General features: G+C 34.9%; 3 protein-coding genes and 1 non-coding gene across 7 annotated transcripts; 1 reads left to right on the top strand and 3 right to left on the bottom strand.

The window, feature by feature from the left end:
- Positions 1–2,592: 2,592 nt before the first annotated feature.
- On the bottom strand, positions 2,593–4,674 carry LOC108252893. The gene has a single exon (XM_026826336.1). The coding sequence runs from the start codon at positions 4,670–4,672 to the stop codon at positions 3,272–3,274; it is 1,401 nt and encodes a 466-aa protein (XP_026682137.1). The 5' UTR covers positions 4,673–4,674; the 3' UTR covers positions 2,593–3,271.
- A 1,439-nt stretch (positions 4,675–6,113) lies between these two features.
- LOC103512982 lies at positions 6,114–14,355 on the top strand. 2 transcript variants are annotated; one of them, XM_008477795.3, is made up of 7 exons: positions 6,114–7,498; positions 11,928–12,103; positions 12,286–12,445; positions 12,700–12,952; positions 13,156–13,266; positions 13,438–13,543; positions 14,062–14,355. In XM_008477795.3, the coding sequence occupies exons 2-7, from the start codon at positions 11,938–11,940 to the stop codon at positions 14,205–14,207; spliced, it is 942 nt and encodes a 313-aa protein (XP_008476017.1). In that variant the 5' UTR covers positions 6,114–7,498; positions 11,928–11,937; the 3' UTR covers positions 14,208–14,355. The 2 variants fall into 2 exon arrangements, with proteins under 2 accessions (XP_008476017.1, XP_017301261.1); XM_017445772.2 differs by lacking the exon at positions 6,114–7,498 and adding an exon at positions 7,526–8,758.
- Positions 7,681–7,752, bottom strand: Trnah-gug. Its single transcript has one exon. It is a non-coding gene; the product is annotated as a tRNA-His (tRNA).
- LOC103512963 (neuroendocrine convertase 1-like) lies at positions 14,287–22,490 on the bottom strand. Of its 3 annotated transcripts, none has more exons than XM_008477777.3 (13): positions 22,395–22,490; positions 21,447–21,573; positions 20,958–21,077; positions 20,399–20,671; positions 19,578–19,727; positions 18,959–19,121; positions 18,522–18,694; positions 17,988–18,200; positions 17,600–17,700; positions 16,975–17,193; positions 16,405–16,571; positions 14,879–15,012; positions 14,287–14,567 (listed from the first exon to the last, which is right to left on the bottom strand). In XM_008477777.3, exons 2-13 carry the CDS (start codon positions 21,570–21,572, stop codon positions 14,430–14,432), a joined length of 1,977 nt encoding a protein of 658 aa, XP_008475999.1. In that variant the 5' UTR covers position 21,573; positions 22,395–22,490; the 3' UTR covers positions 14,287–14,429. The 3 variants fall into 3 exon arrangements, with proteins under 3 accessions (XP_008475999.1, XP_008475992.1, XP_008476007.1); XM_008477770.3 differs by lacking the exon at positions 22,395–22,490 and adding an exon at positions 22,217–22,351; XM_008477785.3 differs by lacking the exon at positions 22,395–22,490 and adding an exon at positions 22,097–22,213.
- Between the last annotated feature and the right edge of the window lie 91 nt (positions 22,491–22,581).

Below are 22,581 nucleotides of genomic sequence, written 5' to 3'. Positions count from 1 at the left end.
GGGATCAAGGACTTATAAGAATTATGTAATTATAATAATATTATGATTTTGTTAAAATTATTTAAATATTTTAAATGCCAGCAAATAGTACAGAAGAATTAAATAGGTATCAAAGATGCACTGCCCCGGTTAATTAAAAAGAATATAATAGGTATTCAAAATACATAATTGCAAATGATTTTTCACTATCTACATCTAAAAAGTTCATCGGCTCAAATTGAACAAATGTTTTATTTTTTCTTCAACTTTAGTTCACTTATGAGTAATAAAATTAGTTATATTTTTTTATTAGTTGTATCCTATAAATATTCTTCCTTTTAATTCTAAAAACAATAAATTCTTTTGTATTTAAAGAAAAGTAATTATATGAATAGATATTTTTAATAAATTTGATTTAGGTTTAATACTCGTAAATGTAGGTAACATCTAGATGTCTTTTCTCCCCTTATGATTGTCCATGACAAATATTATTAGATACTTTTTTTTTCAATAGGAACTAGGCAATGAATATTTTACAATTTCACTAAATTCTTAGTTTCTCTGTCCTATTGTACGTGACAGAAATGCTGTTAAAAAGTTGCAAGATGGAAACATGGCTTTTTACCTATACCTTTATTTTTCTAGTCCATTATTATTATTATTATTATTATTATTATTATTATTATTATTACTTGTCTTATATTTCTTCCTTCGAATCCAGAAACAAGAAAAGTAAACATTAAAAGATTAACAATTTAGTTTGCTTAGGCAGGCCACTTTACGTTATAATTTACAAATTTGCCTTGATCTTGTGTATTTTTGTAGAATATGGACATTAAAAATACGAAGGGTTGAAATTTGATTTCCACTAAAGTTTTGGAAATAATTTCCTTTTGCTGATTTTGAATTCTTAGGTGCTAGTTAATAACAGTATTGTTTAGACACTTTGTAATAGATTTATTAGAATTGTAATGAGAAGTGAATGTGATATTTTTCCTTGAAATTGTGAGTTATGAAAGAAAGACGTTTTTAAGGTAGGTAGAAATATAATTGTTTGTGTAATATCAACTGGATAAAAATTATACTATGGAAATAATATGATTCAGAATATTCATAGATCGTCATCGTCACACTCGTCAACAAAAAGTAAGAGTATATGTACTGAAATTGAAAACTACTACCTATTGAAAAATTTAGAACTAGAAAATTCTTCTTTCCTTTTCTTTTTTGTTCCTTAGAAATATTAAATTTATGTAAATGTAGCTTGAACTCTGTGTATGCTATAACAATTCCCAAAAAATAGACAAGGATTTTTCTTTCTATGTTGATTATTATTTTAATTTTTACCTTTCAAACATATTTTTGAGTAGGAGTGCAGCTTTTTTATTTAATAAGTAGAACCAGAGTTAGGTATCTAATCAAACTTCCTAGATATTAGTGACTTATACATATTCACAAATTCACATGTATGTATATTTTGTGCCTTAGTTTCTTTTCTAATGATTCATTACTAATGATGATGTCACTTGAAGTTTCTAGTCAAGATGGTATATTGAACTTAGCTATAAAGCTACTTGAATTAATCGTTGACTTCGTTAGTGACTGTTAATACCTACTGCCTACTGCTTTATTAGTCACACTTCGTTAGCTGTAAGATGCAAGTTTCTTGAAACGGCGAAGACAAGATAAGTCCATAGAGGACATGAGTCCATAGATACTACCTATAACTTGAACATACCTACTTGTACAAGCCTCAATCACATTTCTAATCCAATGGCTTTCTATGATCGTCTACGTCAGTATTATATCATTCAAAATCGTATATAGTTACCAAATTTAATCATTGCTTTTAGTGTACTTTTTACTTTCTATTATTTTCATTTATTTTATAGTATTATTTTTATGTAGTCTCTCGTGTTAATGAAGAAATTTTGATAAAGTTGAATTCTGTCTTGTAGATTTTTAGTGCAGCTCTATTTAATTATCAAAATTGTCATTACAAAACCTATTATTTTAATTACTTTGTATTCGCAAACTAGTTGAAAAAATTCTTGTCTATTTTGGAGAGGTCTTAAATCATTTTTCTATAATATAGAGATTTATATTTTGTCTAATAATAAGTACCTAGGTACGAATGTTAAATTCGTGCTTACAATATGTCAAACAAAATATTTAGAAAATGAGGGAATTTCGTAAATTCTCAACGAAAGATATCTTTTCCAGTATTAACAGCTATACTCGCCTAGCCTATTATTATGACATTTTAATACATAATTATAATCATTTCTCAAGAATCACAATTTATTAGAAACTTCGATTTTTTCACTATTACGAAATTTTCTAAATATTTTGGGTTAGATGGATTTGTTTGTAAAGTCTATCTTTACTACATATCTTACGTATTTATTGATTCTCTCTTTTTTTACTATTCAAAATAATTTTCCCCGTTAATATATTTTTTTTCTAGATAGGCATGTACCAGTAATAAATTATAAAATTTATTGAAGAAATAAATAATTTATTATAATTAGAAATTCATTATTTAAAAAGTAAATAAAACAACAATTCGACCTTAATAAAATTAGAATGACTTTGTTTTATTTTGTACTTTCTATATCTACAGATTTAATACAACATATTTACCTTAATCATCCTCGTGAGGAAAAAAACTCAATCTAATAAATGTTTTCATGGAAAGCTTACAGGTAAAACGGTTTATAAAACCCAACTTGTTTGAAATTGACAGATGTCAGGGATTACGCTCTTATAAAGAACAAGAAATTTGTGATAGTTACATTTCTTCTATAAGAAGGAAATTACCCTAGCTGTTTAATACCTATTCCGGATACTAAACGTAATTTTAGTTACCACCTAATAAGTGAATCTCAAATTGAATTGGCTAGTTAATTAGGTAGTCAACTATTGTTGAAATCCATCATTTCCCAGGAAACAAAGTTACAAGTTACAATAGCTTTCAAGTACATACTAAATGCAATTGGTATAAAATTACAGAGGTTCTTAAATGAACAATAAAATAAAACTCCCTGATATATTGATCTGTCACGCAATTGATGGAAGTTCTTATTATCTTGATAAGGCAATGATTATTATAATAATAGACTCTTTATTAGGTTACATACAGCCCATAGGCTAAATCACTAGATTGCCTGAGAAATTTCTTCCACTTAGCCTTCTGATGTCCTATACAACATATCTGAAATATCTACCTCTGTTGGGACTCTCACTCCTGTGAGAAAATCACAGGATTACCAAAGTAGACTCTTTCAAATCATCATCTTGTGGACAACCTATAACTAGCATGAGCTTTCATGGAACTATACCTCTTGGAGCTATCAATCTTGGTAGTGGGGTGAGATGACTTTGAACTCTGATGGGAACTCGAAGGAACTTCATCATTCCTGTTTTCAAAACCCTCAGACTTGCCGCTTTCATAATTCCTGTGGATTTCATTTTTGAAATAGTTTCCATCAACCAACGCATGATGATCACTTTCCACCTCGCCGGTACCGGTAGGATAGTAAGAACTCACACTTGGGCTGATCTCTACTTCACTGGACTTGAACTTGCTATTATCTTTGTATTCGTAACCTTTGAACGAGTTCTCATGGGAAGAGAAACCCGCGCTCTGAGGTAGAAATGAGTCGATTTCTCCACTGCTGTAAGGTTTGTTATAGGTTTCCTGGGTGAGAGCATGAATGTTGAACTGCGGCTCTGAGTTGTTTATCTCTACTGGGGGTGGGGATGGATGTGGAGTTGGGGGCGGGTGGTGTTGGATGTGCTGCACATGGGTATGACTAGGACTAGGCCAGGATCCTGGGGATTTCTCATGATGATGGTGATTTACTGGTGGATGATTGTAATGCGGTACAGAGTGATGATGTAGCTCAGGATGGTGGTGTGGCTCAGAATGGTGGTGTGGTTCAGAATGATGGTGTGGCTCTGGAGGAATATAATGCTTGGTGACTTGGGAAGGTTTCTGATATCCCAAGTTATGATATTTCACTTTAGGTCCTGGAGCAGGACCAAAGACCATATTTCTTACCACCATGAAGATAGCTGTTGAAAGCGCCATGTTATTCATCATGAGAGCATGCATGACCATCATCTTCAAGTTGGCTAGGATGACTGGAGAAAATCCTAGCATGATAAGCTGAGGTATGAGCATGTAGGGGTGCATGAACATCTTCAGAAAGCCGCCTTTATGATGCTTCTTATGTTTCTTTTTGGGTTTCTTTGGTTTTTTGATTTTAATTTTGTTGTGATGTCCACCATGACCTCCGAGACCTCCATGTTTTTTAACCAAGGGTACAGTGGACAGTTGAGTCTCCTGCGTTGGCGACAAGACACTTTTCAGCACATTCTGGTCAGTCTTGCTGTCCACATATTCTGTACTGCTCACATTTTCATCTTTCAGATCACTGTACTGCTCTGTAGAATCAGTGTCATTGAAAACTATGTAAATGTCTTTTCCCTCGGACTTGACAACTACAGTTTCAGTGGCACGTGCAGTTGCATTGTCAAGGGTAGAGGTTTCTGCGCTGGCTTGAACTTCTTTGGTTACTTCCTCAATAGAGTCACATTTTATTACACTGATATTATGGATTATTAGACTACATGTAAAAAACAGCAAGCTATTGTAAGAAAAACCCTTAACTGATTTTCTTCTGAACATGGTTTGATTTTTGGTTTAAGATTAAATTAAATTATCTGGATATTGTAGTACCTAATAATTTATTGATTTTGATTTGTAAAAATACTGAAGAAAAGATAAAAATTGTAATGTTGTATTTACTTGGAAAATTATTTAATTGGTAACATTAAGTTATTAATTTATACTTATTGGAATAACACTAATAGTGAATCATCAACCCATATTAAATAAAGGCTTAAATTATTTAAGGAAAAGCCAACTCAATATAATCTTTTGTGTATTTTTTAGGAGAAATAAACTCTCGATTAGATAGGTAACTAGGTATTTTGAAGAATTATTTTGATAATTTTGACTACGATATCACATTATTAGATAGTTTAAAACAATTTATTATTTGGTCACCATACAACACCAAACAAGAATCACGTTACCAACGAACGAAGAAAAAAACTGGCCAAAATTTCTTTCTACACCAAAAATAAACCGCTTGACACCATTTTACGAACCAAACTACGAACTGACCATCGTTCTGACATAGATCTCAAGTTCAATACCAGAACTCTTAGAGCACTAACCAAGTACCTAAAGCTCTCATATTTTCTTCTCCAGCGAGACTGAAATAAAAAGTAAAATTATAAGTGAAAGGGAAGGCTGAAACGAGCTATAAGAGTAGCGTATGTGTAATGTATTTAATCTTTCTTTCTTTTTATGTTTATAAAAAACTAAGTATGTATAACTTTGGTTCGGTTTAGGGATAGCACAGAGTTCTTCTTAAATTTATTTTTAATCAACGTATTTTTCTTTTCTTTTTCCCTTCTTCTTTGAAATGTCATGCATTCCCAGTAATGAGATATACGAGTAACATTTACATCATCTTGATGTAACATAGATACCTATCTTGAAGGATATCTTCTGTACATACAAGTTCTTTCGTTTATTTCATTGGTCTGAATATTTTATATCATGCCTTTCTTCTTCCTATACCTACTTACTTTTTATAGAATTATGGTGCACTTACTAACACTCGGACACCAACAAACCATAAAAAAAGGCCTATCTAATAACGACCAAAGAAGGTATCTCATTCAATAAATAACTGCCGCTAGGTATTAAACCTATATTTTATAGCCTAACCACAGACTTGAACTTTTTTTTACAATTTACTCCTCCTTATAAAGTCATCAGCGTCAGTATCTACCTATATAGGAGTAAAGTTGTAAACTTGGCAGTGAAATGATCTGAAACCAAACCACACAGAAACTCAAAGCTTAGTGTTAATTTCATTTGAAACAAAGAAGAAAACACTAACTAAATACCTACAGGATTTGCAGGAAGACTTTTATTTATTTTTTTTGGGGGGGGGAGGGGGAGTAGTAAAAAAACTAAACAAGACAATAAAATTGCATTTTTTTATAATGCAAAAAAATATGCAAATGAATATTTTTTGGCAATTATCTTAGCTGACAAAAAAAAGGAAGAAAGACAGGAACAATATGTGCATCGTCTTTGTATATAGATCAGATATAAACGAAGCTCAGAAACTTCCGTAGACCCTATATGAAACATTAAATCCACACGTCTTCTACCTTGAATCCAGTTTCTAGACGGAATTTTTACTTTGGACATTCCTTCTTCAGCTTTAGGAGAATTAAAGAGTAAGGAAGTGAAGTAGAAGAGATCCCCACGTTTCTCCTATGATTACATTACCATTACAGGTAGACTTGGGCCACCTCTGTGTCTGAGTGGTCAAGAGCACGGACTCTCAACCTGGAGGTGCTGGGTTCGAATCCCGGGCAGGGCAGAAATTTTCTGAAAGCACTTTTCCGTTTCTGGATAGGCATGGATGTAAAATAATGTTATAGCGTTTGAAAAGTCTTGTTCGACAGAAAGCTATCTCTTTTACACTTTCAACTTTGAATCCAGTCATTGTGTCCTGAATAATATGAACTAGAGGGTTTATGAGCTCTACATCTCAATTTGATTAAGATACCTAAATAGCATTCACCTTCCTACTTACCTAGTCATGAGTGCATGTGGTAATGCGGTTACAATCTCAGCCATATTTAAATGTATAATGCACAGCAGTAAAAATCTTGCACAGAAGGTACTCGTATTATTATAAAAGTAGTAAATAGGTGTTTTAAATGTTGTCTATTTTGTGCAGAAATAATGCTAGCAGTGGCGACCGGAAGATTTAGGTGCCCTCAAGCTGATTGGTCCAGAGCTGTTAATCTAGGGCTGCCATACGTCCGGATTTTCCAGGACATGACCGGGAAAATCCGAGAAAGTTTTTTTTTAAAAATCCTGGAAATGTCCGGGTCCTTGATCGAAAATGGGGATTCTCTTGATTACAAACGGTTGTTATCTCTGAGTATCTTTGAAGACTATGACCGAACAGTCTCTGCGTATGCTCACAGGTAACAAACGCTTGTGACATAAGATGGTAGATCAGGTTGACAAAGCTCTTGGTTTCCAGTCAAGTTATTTTTCCGCCACTATACTCGTATGTCAAGCTACTAAGTTGCACACTAAGTATCTAAGTATTATGCCCTGGGTTTAATGTTCAACCACACACACCACTAAAACAATCATCCTCCTAACTTGTCCACTCAAGGGTCAACCAGAAATAAACATCAAAATAATGGAACGTCAACCAGGTTTTCCATCCGAAGGGCACAATACATTTCCAGCTCTAACGTTTCCGTTTCTATTTAGACTGGTTTTTTATTTATTTTATTTTTAAACTTTTTGTATGCAGTCTTCGCCAGTGAAGTTTTCATCATTCGTTGAAGATCTTTTGAGTCGAATGTGTTTGGAATTTTAATTTCGTACCTTCTTTATCTGAAGGTAAGTGCTTTTTTCCAATTGGTTTGTCGGGGGTTGCTTGATTTTCTTGGTGTAAATGGAGTGCTTTTTTCTGACCTCTAACTTAAAAACAATTAATCCGTTTATAAAGTCATTGTTATCTAAAAAAGAAAAAAAATCGTTTGGTAAATAAGACAACACTTTCGTCGTCTTCAAAAAAATACTGCCGAGACCAGGATTCGAACCTGGGTTACTGCGGCCACAACGCAGGGTCCTAACCACTAGACGATCTCGGCTGATAAGAAATATCGATCAGATAAGATAATATAACCGAGAGAAAACTCAGAGGAAATTCTGTAACGCTTTATTTATCGATAGCACAGAATCTATCTACAGCTATTACTAGATAAACCTCTGTGGCTAATGTAATGTGAGATTTCAGTAGGTAGCTAGTGGTCAGTTAGTGCACTTAGGTAGGTACCTACTTACCTAAGTATCTTACCTACCAGCCATCAAACCAGTATCTTACGGAACTCATAGAGATAGGTGTGAATAACTGGACTTGTGTTTGGTAGAGCATCACATTTACCTATTTATTATTTATTTTACTACTCAAAATTATTGGTATTGGTATCTATACATATATTTTTAGATATAAAAAAAGAAAAAAAAATAGGATCCAGAAATGAGATTTATCTGTGCGAAATAGATACCAAATACCACAAATAGCTATTCTTATCACCCGCCCACAGGACTAAAATTTACCGACATACCTATAATAATAATAATTGCCTGATGTCACTTTGATTACACTTACATAACGAAATAATGTACCTATTAATTGAATTGTGAAATATTTATTAGGGTCAATCATACCGCCTTATTTACGTACGTAATTATAAAATTGTCTACCACAAGGAGTCTAGTCTAGTCTAGACAGTATCTACATTATAACTGGGTACTTGTTTATTTCAATAATCGACCAGTCTTGAAAAGCTGAAATGAATATTGCCTTGGTACGTGCGAACTTCAACTAGGTGTTCATTTAACTATGCCAACAAACTATAACGGACAAATAACATAAATTATTTACCGATTTTCACTCATAACTGCATCATGGATATCTTGTTACCATAATACTTTGCAATATGCATGTTTAGATAAATGATGGAAAACTTGTTTTGCTATGATAATTGGCATCAAAGGTACTAATTGAATAATATTGTTTTATCAAGTACGACCTAACATTATTTAACAACTTGTTTGATTTAGCATCTGAATAACTACTTTCTTTTGATGCAGGTAAGTTAGCATGATAATGTTTCTATTAAAAGGTACACACTGGACTTGGTTCTCTGTGACTCTGTCTGCCCTTTATTACTCTAATACCTAAACAAATAGTCTGAAATAATATTTTAAAATCATTAATTTGGGCAAAGACCTAAGATGTTAGTTCCCTCTTGAAATAAATGTTCACAAAATCATTAATATTTTTACTGGCTTTCTTTTAAGTGGCAGGGTTCAGAGGTCAGAAAACACAGTCAGCATTTAACATGACAATTTCTCACTCTTGTGCACATCTGCTCCATGTACCGACCAAATAAATCTCAATTTAAAACTAACTTCCCAACTTATAAGGACAGGTAACTTAAAACTATTGGAAATAGTATGTGTATAAATTATTCACTTGAATCTAACCTGTGCTAGCCTTACATTCTATGCGCTCAAAGTAAGCCTTAAATTATTAATTTATGCAAACTTCATTATAACTTTCTTCGAGATTTTTTTATAATCGAATGAGATATTTTGAATTTTATTCGGAGGGGTTCTCACCTTGACCCTGATCAATGTATGGGATGAAACTGACCAGTTGGAATGCTAGATACGAGTATCTTCGAGCTTTCTCGGAATCAGTGCCGAATGGAAGTAAAAATAATACTAAGTTCTTATTTTATACTGCTCTAATAGGACTAACCAGTCCCTTAACCTCAGCAGTGGACTATTACTATTGTTGGGGTAAAATTTTGTTAATTATGTAGCTGAAATTTCACACCTCAGCTAGGATTGAACCCAAGACCCTCCTGATCACCAGGCGAGCAGCAAGCTCTACCTTGTACAATTGTGGATAGTATCAAAATGGTTTATTTCCATCATAGTCGACAGCGCCAGGCGAGCAGCAAGCTCTACCTTGTACAATTGTGGATAGTATCAAAATGGTTTATTTCCATCATAGTCGACAGCGAAAAAAAAAAAATGCCATCGTTAAAAACCCATTTCTTAAATCTAACTTCCTACTAAGGCAAAAATATTTATTTCGGCACTGTTTGGAATTGATATGAAAAGAGAAAGGCATTCCAAAATATCACAAATTATAGAACTTTACGGTAGTTCAATGATGTTAACATTGTGATCCCTTGAGATCCAACTGAGTGATTTCACAAGTTAGACTGCTAAGGTGCCTATACACGATGAGTCAGTCCAGATGGACTGAAACCGATAAACATACTATTACCTGCCTAATATTTTTTTTTTATATATTTTTTTTTTTTTTAAATATTTAAACAAGGTTTTTTGTTTACATATGTTTAAACTATACCTATGAAATATATAAGACCTTGTTTAGACTGCGGGAGTAAAGGGACTTTTCAGTCTCATTCTGGCAGGATAAACAAGGTGTATTCTATTCTATTCTATTCTAATATTTCATCAAATATTCAGTATTTTTGCTGACCGCAAAGCCAAATTTCCGAGTTTCGGAACCCGACCAATAAAAAGTTAACTGTATACTATCAAAACAAGCAAAGAAATAATTGTATGCCATAGAGAATGATGTTATGGACTTAAGTAGCTATGTATAAGTATAGTTGGTCCTCCTATGTTTCGAGTGTCACGACTACCTGTACCTATGGGAACTCGATGTTGAAATTGAAACTTTATCTGCTCTGAAAGGTTTTAATTTCGGAATGAAAAAAAAAGAACTAGGTATGTATAAGATACCTATTTACCTAATTATCCGCATACTTCTAGTGAATTATTGCAAAGCACTTTCATGAGAAAGGCAATATTCCATCATAATGATATGCTATAGCTCCTTAATGGCAATTCATAGCTCTTTATACAGCCACATTATTAAGGCATAATTTGATTGATCGTCTGAAAATAACTGGATTGAAATGATCGTGTAGCTTTGAATATTTCTCAAGCTACAGAGCCCAAAGAACCAGAGCTATTACACTACTTCGGATCATGTTGGTTATCGTGGTAGGAAATTTAATTATTGATTGACTTGAAATTAAGTACATACGTCTTTCTTAAGACTAGCATATAGGTCAAGCTTCTGAGTTAACGACGAGAAGCCCTTGAAATAAACGCGATCAAAATACACATGCAAATTTTTGATACTTTGGAAACGATTCGTGAGAAATCCTAAATATTCTTCCTACATACTAATAATATGTCCTAGGACTTCTAGGTGTCAAGTAAGCGCGATGACCAAGCGTGTTATTTGACCACACCAATTGTGTTCTACGCTACCTAACTCCTAGCCAGGAAAACAAAATAGGAAACCCAAAGGTGAACCAGATTGGAAGACACAACAATTGCAGATTGTTCGTAACAATTTCCACTCACTGGATTCAAGAAACCAACTTCCCTTGAGCTTTGAAATCGAGAATCTTTTTACATGTTCTCATCTTATCTGAGGCCTGGGGTGAGGACATGTTTTAGTCAACGAGGAAACTAGTTTTTATCGTAGACAAATAGTACTAAGATCAATCTATCTATCAATCAGTCAATGCAATAGAAGGAAACATTTATAAGTATATAATAAAAGAGAACTGTTGGAAAATGGCAACCAAGTTAGATTTTTTGTGTCGGTCAGAAAAGACATACCCGATAACTCGGAAGGTGAGAACAAACCTACCTATATCACAAACGAAATATTAACATGTTCACGACAATGCATGGAAATATTAGTGGACTTTCATGTCGTACTAGACAAGTTTCCAAAACATTCTAGTTGGGTATATGTAGGTACCATCTTCAATATGTAAATTATATACGTATTCTAGACCCAGTAAAATAAAATGTATGTCAAAGAAGAACCATTTCGAAAAGTTCCGTCATGTCTGACGTATGAGAAGATATAATCTAAGAAACCAGTTCCACTAATGTTTTAAAATTTGCTACTGGAGTCGTTTTCTTAGAATTTTTTTACTCCAAAACTTTAAATGAATTTGAAAGTATAGATTTATTCTTTGGTAGGCAGCCCTATGTTAGGTATACCTACATAAAGGAGTTGAGTAAATTGGAGTATAAGTAGGTATGTACTTGAAGTGCTACGTTTTGCTGGTACGAGTACCTTCCTAAAGATGGGCGGCTATCATACTTCGTAAAACTTTTCAATAATTTCTAGTTTTGTTCGCTCTTAGTATTTTATCATTTTTGACTGCCCAACACCTTCCCATTTCAGATATTCCACAATGACAATAACTACCTCGTATAACTCAAAAGCCCTTCAGCAGCCATGTGAAGACAAAATCATCGAATATCACAAAGAGTTTCAAATGTCCCCAGAATCCATCAAAAACGACATCCAAGCACTGCGAGACTGGTTGATTCAAAATCCCCACCTTCCAAATATTGATGGTTCGTACAATTCTGGGTTTTTCTATAATTTAGGTCAAGCGTTAGTAGAGAGACAGCAACATTATTGAAGACCATCAGCAACCCAAAGATATTCTGATTTGTTCCATTCAAGGAGCTCAAAGAAAAGATATCTAATAAATATGTGTTTTCTACGACTTGCAATTTACTTTCTTTCTCCTCAGATGACGGCCGATTGGAGAGAATCCTATTCTACTGCAAGAACAGTTTGGAGAAAAGCAAAAGGTTTATTGAGAAACACTACACACTCAGATCTCAGTATCCAGAATTTTTCGCCCACAGAGACCCAACTCTGTCCAAATTGGTAGACGTTGAAAAAATAGCGTAAGTCTTTTCGAGGTTGAGAGTGGATTTTTGTCTTTATTTCTCGACACTAGTTCAGCATAGCCCGTCCGCAAATATAGCCTCTTTTTTTGAGGAGCACAAATAACAGAATGTCAGGAAATGGAAAACAACAAACTGGAAATTTAATATTATTGGAGGTGAGAGCTCATCGAAAAATCCCAACAGCAAAGTGCAGTCCATCTATCGTCACGAAATTTGTCACATAATCCAATGGTATTTTTTCTGTCCAACAGCACATACGTTCCTCTCCCCAAATTGACAAAAACAGGGCAGCGCGTCGTACTATTCAAACTTTACACACCGGAAAATATTGGCAACTTTGACCCGGAAGCGTTCTGTACCCGGACATTTATGACGTATGACTTTCGAGTATCCCATGACACCGCTAGGACCGACATTCTAGTGTATGACCTATCCAATGTTAGCATGGCTGTCATGGGTGTGATGCCACTACAAATGATCAAGAAATTAATGTCCATTGGAAGCGTGAGTACCAGCTTAAATAAGTGAAATTTAGAACAAAATTAAACAAAATAACTAGGCAACGCAATATTGTGTCATCTAAACTTCATCTGTTCCGTCTATGATCCGCTTCTGTTCATATTATTCCGAGTAAATTTTTGACTTGGCGGGGCGGAGCGCTGCCGCGCTCCTTAATATTGTATTACTTTCCTTTCTTATATTTTCAGAATGCTTTTCCCTTCAGAATAAGCTCGTTCGTGGTGTACAATTCAAACAAAGTGTTAGAAAACATTATCAACATTGCCAAAACCTTCATCCCCAAGAAGCTAACTAACCGGGTAAGTTATCATAAGTAATAAAGAAGTTTCTACTAATAATTATATAATTATCTACATAATTACTTGAAAATAAAATACCCTTAAATAACATTTTAGGGTTATATACTTACACAATATCATTGACAAGTTGTTGTCATTTGTATTAAAATAATAACTTCTTCCACTCTTTAGGTTCAAGCAATACATGGACTTGACAAACTGCATGAGCTGGTACCAAAGGAAATTTTACCTCGAGACTATGAGGGTGATGAAGCTATGACCCTTGAAGAAATGAGAGGTAAATAAGATAGGATGTATGGTCAGGATGGAAGTAGTTATTTTAGCGTAGGGAAACCCGGACCTTTCCTTTCCCCCTTTGAATGGTAAAGTCGGCTATTTTGAAAACACTTTTTAAACAATGATCCACTTCTTGGCGTTCAATTTTCAACGCGAAAGTTTTTTCTAAGGAACAGAGTCGTACATCTTTAACTTCCTGGTAAACAAGTTCTTCTTTCAGAGGACACAAACTTTCTTGAAATCGCGTCTTTTGTAGAATACCAAAAATCCGGATTTCTTGATATTTGGACAACGTTTTCGGTAGATAACCTTCGTTTATCTGCAAACTGGTATTTGTCTGAATCATGTAGTCGTCACTAAAAATATTATTTTAGGGAAATAAGTCTCTAGAAAACAGGAATATCTTATGATTTGCTACCTAATGACACATTCCTACTTTCGAAAAATACAGCTCCTAAGAGAGATAATCAGTACTTAATATTAATTACTTAAGCCTTCTTCGTATTCAATTGTTCACAGATCAATGGGACGAAGAATTAATCAGAAATCGCGGCTGGTTTATCCGTGAACAAGATCTGAAAACTGACGAACACAAAAGATCAGGGAAACCATTCGAACAGAAAGAAACTTTCGAAGGTTCCTTCCGAAAAATCACTCTTGATTAAATTAAATCACTCTTCTCAAAACCACTTTACCCTACATGAAGTTAGGTCGCTAACTTTGTGAATTATGTATCAATGCTTGTACTTTATACTTCATTTATTTATTTCACTGAGAATAAATCTGTAAATAAAAAATTACCACCTTATTGAACACAGTTACATTCTTCTTCGTCCGATTCAGCAGATTTCTCACCTATACCAAATGTATTCAATCTTATGTCTGACTTATTCCGAATCCAAACCTTCGTACGTTCTCTCTGTACTGTAATGAGGAGGCATTTCTTTAGTTCCATAAAGGGTCAGTTTTAATGATTTCACTTTGCCCTTGTTCCTCGTGATAAAGTCCAGTAGACCATCGTATTTCTGCAAAAAAGATAAAAATATGTTTTCTCCCATGATTATTCTACCTTGTTTTTGCCGTGTCAAGACGCTCGCCTGGTAATCAAGATGGGTTCAATCCCAGCTGAAGTATGGGATTTCATCAACATTATTTGAGAATGCGACCACAGTAATTGTGGTTGCTTACTGCAGGGGTAAAGGGCCTTCATAGTACTATCTGAGCAGTATAAAAGCAGTTACTAATTCTAGGAGGTTGGAGGTTATCTAGGAGGTACTAATTCCAGGAGGTTAATAAATAATCCCACAACCGTGTCAACCCCAGAGGTAAAACTCACCGTATCAAAAATCTCAAACTTCCATTCGCCCACAGGATCTTCCCCCCAATGTTTCAAGGTCAAGATAGACCAGTCTACAAAGCCAGTTTTACAGTCATCTTGAGGACGGGGTTCCATTAGGACCGACTTGACACCTGTGTGCCATCAGAAGAAAATCAGACATAAAGCTCAATAAAGTGGTGCAACATGTTGCGCTGGTGCGTCCCCATATCCTACAAATAGAGGACTATAAAATGTGTAAAAAAGTCAAAGGAATTTTTAATTGTGTTAAGCATACTTAAATGCTTATCGCAAATATCTTTCCCCAATATTATTACACCTAGATAAATTTTATTACTTGACTTGGACTCGAACCACCAACCTCCAGATCCTGAGTCCAACGCGCTAACCACTACACTACTGAGGTTGGTTAAAATGAACAAGGAGTGTGAAATGAAGGATAATGGTGACAAATGCTTTTTGATCCAATGGAAAAACAAACCCACACTTCCTGAATGCTGTGCCAGTGTATCTATCGGTACTTTCTGAGGCTGCAGAGATTTCTCACAATGTACAGATCCATTACGAATTCCTACATGAAATATTTATTCTTTTCCTGAATTCTTCAGGTACTTATACATATGGTAGGAAACGATCTTTTCTGCGATCTTTTTAAAGTGCACCGTAGTAACTTCCTAAAGAATAATTGCGATTGGTGAATTTACAATAGAGGTACAAAGTCACCAGTCATGTATGCCAGTGTCACTTGACGAAGCGAAGGTTAAAACCAGACATATTATTTTCTCTCAGAAAACTGGTTTCAAAAGAGAAAAATGACATAGGGAAGAGATAACATAATCACCATTTGGTGTTATCATGACCCTAATATTTCCACTTGTGTAACTCAGAGAGTAGTAAAGTTTCATGTAGGGATAAGATCATTAAATGATGGAGCTTTAAAGATCTGTAGGTAAAAATACTCAGGAATTGACAACACCTACATTTTTGGGGAGGGGGTTGATGAGTGTTTCACTGCCGTTTCTATTTCGTAGCAATGAAACAACTGCTACATTAGACTCAAGTGGTCTGTGTCGTAATGTTTTTGATTTAACCTTACGTGCTTATGATGCAATGTGTGAAACTTGTAACAAGAAAGCAAAGCACATGGTTATTATACTTGATCATGACATGAGCACGAAGAAAACTAGAAGTTACCATAAAACCGGATTTAAAGAAAAAGAAGTTCAAGTTTAGGGATGATAAGCAAATATGAAGACGATGTTCGATATTTTGAGTTTTCAACCAGCAAGACTGATGGTGGATTTCACCAATGACTTAATGGGAGAATTTTTAATGACCCAAAAAGGAGTTTTTAATGATCCAAACAGGATTTCTTAAAAACTCCTCCTTTTTGGATCACTGAAAACTCCTTTATGGATAATTAAAAGCTCCTTTTTGGACGATTAAAATTCTCTCATTAGTGAAATCTCTCATTAAGTCATTGATGAAATCCAGCATGATATAAATATAATGAATTAATGACTTACCAGAGGGCGCTGTAAGCTCAATCCGCACATCACCTCGCCTAGGATGTTCTATATTGAGAGTAGCGTGGACATGTTCAAGATATTTCACTTCGTCAACAGTGTCGGAGCACGGGGTTATGTTGAAGGATCTCTGCCACGAGGAGGCGTACGAGAAACCAGTGGAGGATCTAAAATAGAATAGAATATAAATTGTTTATACTGCCAAAATGAGAATGAAAAGTCCCTTTACTCCCGCAGTCTAAACAAGGTCTTGTGTATTTGGTGCAGAAATTCACAAATTATAAATTAAAACCTTGCTTGAAAAAAAAAAAAAAAATAGAATGTACCTTTGTACCTTGTTTATCCTGCTCATATAGGAATAAAAAGTCCCGTTACAACACCAGTCTAAACAAGATCTTATGTATTTTATGGGCTAAATATTACGCTTGGCTTAAAGATTACAAAATACCTTGCTTTAAATGGTAAATTTGCCTTCGAAATGTAGTAGTTCTTGGTGCATGGGTGAGTTAAGGAACATAAAGGAGTTTTTGAAATCTATTCTTTAGACCTATAAAGGAAACCTAGACTCACCCAACATCCAGGGCTATCTCACACTTAGCCTGGGCCGGAACATTGACCCAATTCTTAGCCAGACTGACCAACTTGAAAGTATTGATCAGACCAAATCCATAGGCTGAATGAAACCATAGGTCACGGGCGTTCCGTTCCCAACCTGAGACATGGGAGAGGGGTTCTCTTTCACTGGTCCAGGCTAGGATATGCTGACAATCACGCCAAGTCATGTTAGGACTGAAAGAAACAGATCTGAGATAATAATGTTGAAATTACCCTTTTTAAAAACTTCTAAAAGGTTATGCTCGTTTTAAATATTTTAGATCTACTTTGGTCGTTTGAGTTTGATCTACTATGGTCGAAATTGAAAGTCCTGAAAAAGGAGAACTCTTTTTGAGCTTTTTCAAAGATTTCACCCAAAATAACGGCCAAACAGTACATTTCCTGAGGTCCGGCCCGCGGGCACTTTTGATCGTCATAAACTATTAAAGCTCTCTGCAAAATTTGGGCGACCTGTGGCCTGTGGCTAAAGGTAAAGTCCTGAGAACCGCTCATTTCTTTTGAGCTTTTTAGACTACGGAGATAAAGGGACTCTAGTCCTATTCCAGCAGGATAAACAAAATGTATATTATTGTACACTTACTTAGCTTCCAGAGCCAATGCTAAGACGCCAGCGGCTATAGGGGCTGCAGCAGAAGTACCAGAATGTTCACAAGTACATGTGTTATGAACATCAGTTGTGATCTATGCGGGGAAATGAAAAACATTTTATAATATTATTAAGGAGGGTAGACACCTGTTGATGCTAATTTGTGAAAACTATTGGCAAGAGGGTGTAAATGTGGATTGAATATTCATTCATTCCAGATTTACACCCTCTTCATCATATAATTCTTTAGTCGCACTTGCAAATTTCACCACCTAGGTAATTATATTAGAACTTGTGTTACTCATGTTCATATTTTTTTTTTTTTAGTTTTATTCCTTTAAATAAATACCTATCACACAAATCATAAAATATAGGTACTCACAATTTTCACGGGGTCTGAGATGCCTCCAGAATATGCAGTTGCAATCAGTCCTGTACACTCTTCTGAATAGAATGGTGATTGTCCATCTTCCCTCGCACTTGCAATGGCTATGGTGTAGATACTATTGATGTAGCCATCAGCAGCACAATTGTCCCCGTTATATTTTCCATTGCCTGCTGCAAACACAAACAGCACTCCTTTCCCTTGACGACCCTAAAAAGAGAAAGTTAAAACTTAAAGTTCAACTTGTTTGGGCAATAAGAAGAGTTTGATGTAAACAAAGTTTTGAAAATTAGGGACTTTGAATCCTCGTATATGATAATAATATGGAATATGGACTTAGGTACCTACCTGTTCTAATTAATTAAAATTGATCTGTATTGTATTTCAATATATTCTTCTTCTTTTTTTGTGAGAGGTTGTGCATGAAGAAATGACAATGCATAGCACTCAAAATATCTGATTTACTTAAAGGTCCAATAGTTAGGTAAGTATGTACCAATAGGTCTGTGGTATGCTTATAGTTCTTCTAACCTCTCTAATCCCTCTATCAATGGCTGCCTTAGACAATTTACCAGGTCCATCCATAGATTTTCCATCATCTGGAGGACCCCAGGATCCACTGTAAATATCCACCTTGTCCAAACCAAACTGAAGAGCCTTTGACTCAATAAGATCAGTGGTTTCTCCATCCAAAAGTTTCACACCTGGAAAATGTAATGCCAGGATTAAGCTCTGCCAGAATGTGATAGCCACGATCAAGAGACCCAAAAGAGTTGACAGTTTTTGACAGAACTGATTTTAGAGTTATACTTGGGTGTAATTATTGTAATTGTATTTTTCATTGGGCTTTGAAATACAAATGTAAAAGAATCTAATTCTAAAACAATTCCAGGTTTGATGAAATATGGAAAAAAAACATACATTTTATCCATCAATGACATATTTATGTTCTTGTATATTTGACTCACCTCCAACTCTGGCTCCATAGCACACACCCACACCACACTTGCTATTGTTTGGTTTCATGACCAACTCTCCCGCACATCTAGTGCCATGCTTGTTCCGAGGATCTTCATATCTTGGTGTGATATCCCACTTCTCCGCATTGAAATTGTAACTGAGTTCTGGGGCCTGAAAATTGACGGGTAAGTACAAATTTAGCATAGTAATATGAATAATGGGGCATTTTTGATGAGCATGTATGCTTTAAAAAGTTACAATTCCTTTTACCTTTATAAAAATTTTCTCGACTAATTTTCACAAGGCTTGAGCAAAACTGCACAAGATGTAGGTAACTCAGTGGTTGTCATTTAGAGCAGTTGCATTTGGGTAAAATTTAAGATTAAAAGGTCGATTTCTATGTAAAAAGTTGTGAAAAATCCAAGTCTGAGGTCAAAACTTAGAAAAAATAACTAAAAGGTCGACAATTTTTAGAAGTCGTAGAAGAAAAAGAAAACTTCCAGAATCCCTCATTTTCCCAGCTTTTTGACTTCGAAACATCACCCAAGTAAGTGCAACTGTTCTATTGATAACTGTCTGGAATATCTCAGACGTAGTAAGAAAAAATGAAAGTCTAGCCATACTCACAAAGCTATCTTTGATGTCCTCATGTGTATATTCCATTCCATCATCTATGATGATAATATTCACTCCTGCTCCATTTATGTTTAGTTCTTGATACACAGGGACTATATTCAGGTCCAATTTCTTCGAGGAGTTGGATAACCTGTAATCTTGCTGAATGAAACAAAGAAGCCATATTTAGCTGGACCAAATGGAAAACTCGGGGTTCTAAGTAAATTCTAGTTTCTTTTTAGATGGAAGTTTAAACATGAAACATGATGGTAAAAGTTTTCATTTAATAAAAGTTCTACAATCTACAACTTTTCCACTTTTCCTCTTTTCCAGCTTCAACTCAAAAAAATCTTCAAATCACCGTTATCAGTTTGTTTTGATTTTGATTCAAATTTCAAAATACGCTAACTTCACACCTGTTGATTGCTGTGAACATAGCGCATGATGCGCATCATAAAGCCGCGTTTACACGTGCGCTGTACGCATAACGTTCGATACGAATCTTGAAAAGAATCGATCTTGAGAGTCCGAATCGATATCGATCGAGACGGAAAATCAATCGCGAGCGATCGATTTTTTTTTAGGTATCTAGGTAACACCTATCTACCTAGGTACCTACTACCTTTAGGTTTATTATTATTTATTTCTCTCATAAAATACCTACCTACCTATTCCTATCTTGAGCCTCTGTGCATGAGTAAATGAGCACAAACAAAAACTTCAGCATCTTTATTCAGTTATGGGTAACCTACTTATATTAAAAAGCAAAATTAAAATAGGTATAGGTACCTCCCTCTCCATGATAATAAGTATCTATGTGTTTCAAAAGTTACCTCGTACCACTGCATAGGCCACCATTCATCCGTAAACATTCCCTCGTATTTGCTGACCTCAGTCTCCTTCCTGTAAATTTGACTCATAGCTCTCAGTTGTCTTCGAAGTTCTTGAATTTCAGCTCTTTTCCTCAAATGTTTGGCGAATTGTTGTTGAGTCCATATCACCCTCGCGTCATTCAGTAATCCTACGGTTTCGAATGTAGTTTCTTCTGGGGTTTTGTGATTATGTTGCTTTTTGGAAAAGAGATAGTGGTTGTCCAGCCCATTGATCTGAAAGAGCATAAAACAAAGGTAGGTACTATCCATCATTTTGACAACGAAAATAAATGTATAATCAAAACTCACAAAGCGGACACAATGATATAGTAGCCACATATAAAACTGGCCACCTATATGGACTATCAACTGATCTTTAAACTTAGCTTTGGTCTTGTTTATCATCTAATTTCCTTCCTCTTTTTCGAAATCTATCCTAGATTAAAAATCAATTTGAAATTTTCCCTGTTTATCCTGAACTCCTGAAGCATAATCAACCGTACGTACAACAAATTCTTACAATGCCGTTGTAGTGAAATCCAAGATCCTGGGCCACCTGATTCGCGATATCCGGATCGCCTGAGATATGTACCACCCATTGGTTCAGGAAATGTTCGGCCCTTTCTACTCCAACGTGTGTCTGGGGAGAAAAAAACAAATTTGAAATATATATGTTGGTATTAAAACCAAACATCATCTGAGAGGAGGAAGACGGATTGTGTGATAGATATTTGCTTTATCTTTCGAGAATTAGACTTAACTTCTTCATCATGGACACTCGTTGCTATGCTGAAAGCCCAAAGAAATTAGTTTCGAGAGATACGATGATTACCTACCTACTCTCGTTACCTATAACAAGTCTTAGGAGAGGGCATCAAACGACATCCTCGTTTTTACATGGTTTTCCCTATAAAGGACTTTGTCAGTTCTTCTTCAATATAGACACAACGAGGTAGGTAAAAATCAGAGCACTAATAAATCAAGTAAGTAAACTATTTTGTAAACTTACATACGGCGTATATTTCTCATGGGGTAGGCCTTCATTTTGCAAGAGTAGAAAATAAAACGGGAGCACGTAAACGACGGAAAATGCGATCAGTGAAAATACTGCTATTTGAAGGCATCCAAGCACCATGCTGTAATCGAGAAATCATTAGTAGGACACCTAAGTAGGTAGGTACCTAATTAAACAGTTGAGCTAATGGTAAAGGAATTATAAATACAGACCCTACTTCGACAGTCTAAAAATCCAAATAAAGCACTGTACAAACATTACCTGTCGCACAAGGTAGGTAAGTACCTACTGCTGTCCTTACAAGAACTAAAATGTAATACCGAAAAATGATTAGGTACAAAAATTCAGAATACAAATTTTCAAGAAAACAACGTAGGTATGGAAAACTATCACCAATGTTTTAAATTTAAATAATACATACCTATAGATTATCTAGTTATGTGCAATGACTATGAAGGTAGGTATCACCTACAATACCCCTTATCTCAAAAACCATTAAAACTATACAAGACAGCTACTTAGAAAAATTCCTGAATTTGACTAGGTAGGTATGTATTAGTTTACAGCTAACATGAATAAAATAATATTTCTAAGATACCTAGGTAGGTAACAAGAAAGTATATCCAGATAAGTTAGATACTTACCTACCAAGTTCTTATTTCCCTGTGGCATCAGATCTAAATATACTTATATATGTTACCTATATTGATTGTAAGTATTACTTATTTTCGATTGTTATTTCATTTATTTTTAAGGAGCATTACCTGTTTTGAACAGACACAAAATTTTCGTACAATTCCTTCGTTAACATACACAAAAAGGAAGGACGGGCTAAAAATGACGAGGCTCTCAAATAGATACTTTAGATACCCATCCCTAGGTATCTCACCTGCCTACTTTTACTAGAACTTTGCGTACCTATAGATCGCGCACTATACGTACCTAGAAGAGTTTATTTTCTATCACCTAGAAAACACAACGTAACACATTGAACTATGTGTTGAAAGGGACGAAATGAAAATCCGGGCTGGATTTTGTAGGCTGAAATGATTATCACAACACCTAGCACAGTTTATATAAAACATCTGTGTACACTAGTTTAATTATTATTGCAATGACAGAAACAACA

The sequence above is a fragment of the Diaphorina citri genome, unplaced genomic scaffold (genome assembly GCF_000475195.1).
Source record: "Diaphorina citri unplaced genomic scaffold, Diaci psyllid genome assembly version 1.1 scaffold39, whole genome shotgun sequence".
NCBI lineage: Eukaryota > Metazoa > Arthropoda > Insecta > Hemiptera > Psyllidae > Diaphorina > Diaphorina citri.
The sequence above is the reverse complement of the archived record's forward strand: the minus strand, read 5'-3'. Positions and strand labels throughout refer to the sequence as shown.

What these genes read in the sequence shown, in the direction of transcription:
- LOC108252893 (XM_026826336.1), bottom strand. Translation starts at nt 4,672, where the DNA reads ATGTTCAGAAGAAAATCAGTTAAGGGTTTTTCTTACAATAGCTTGCTG.
- LOC103512982 (XM_008477795.3), top strand. Translation starts at nt 11,938, where the DNA reads ATGACAATAACTACCTCGTATAACTCAAAAGCCCTTCAGCAGCCATGT. An exon ending in CCACCTTCCAAATATTGATG is followed by an intron (nt 12,104 to 12,285) that starts GTTCGTACAATT and finishes CTTTCTCCTCAG; the next exon opens with ATGACGGCCGATTGGAGAGA. An exon ending in GACCCTTGAAGAAATGAGAG is followed by an intron (nt 13,544 to 14,061) that starts GTAAATAAGATA and finishes AATTGTTCACAG; the next exon opens with ATCAATGGGACGAAGAATTA.
- LOC103512963 (XM_008477770.3), bottom strand. Translation starts at nt 22,263, where the DNA reads ATGTTAACGAAGGAATTGTACGAAAATTTTGTGTCTGTTCAAAACAG. An exon ending in GGCCTATGCAGTGGTACGAG is followed by an intron (nt 19,728 to 20,398) that starts GTAACTTTTGAA and finishes TGTTTCATTCAG; the next exon opens with CAAGATTACAGGTTATCCAA. An exon ending in TCTCAGACCCCGTGAAAATT is followed by an intron (nt 17,701 to 17,987) that starts GTGAGTACCTAT and finishes TTCCCCGCATAG; the next exon opens with ATCACAACTGATGTTCATAA.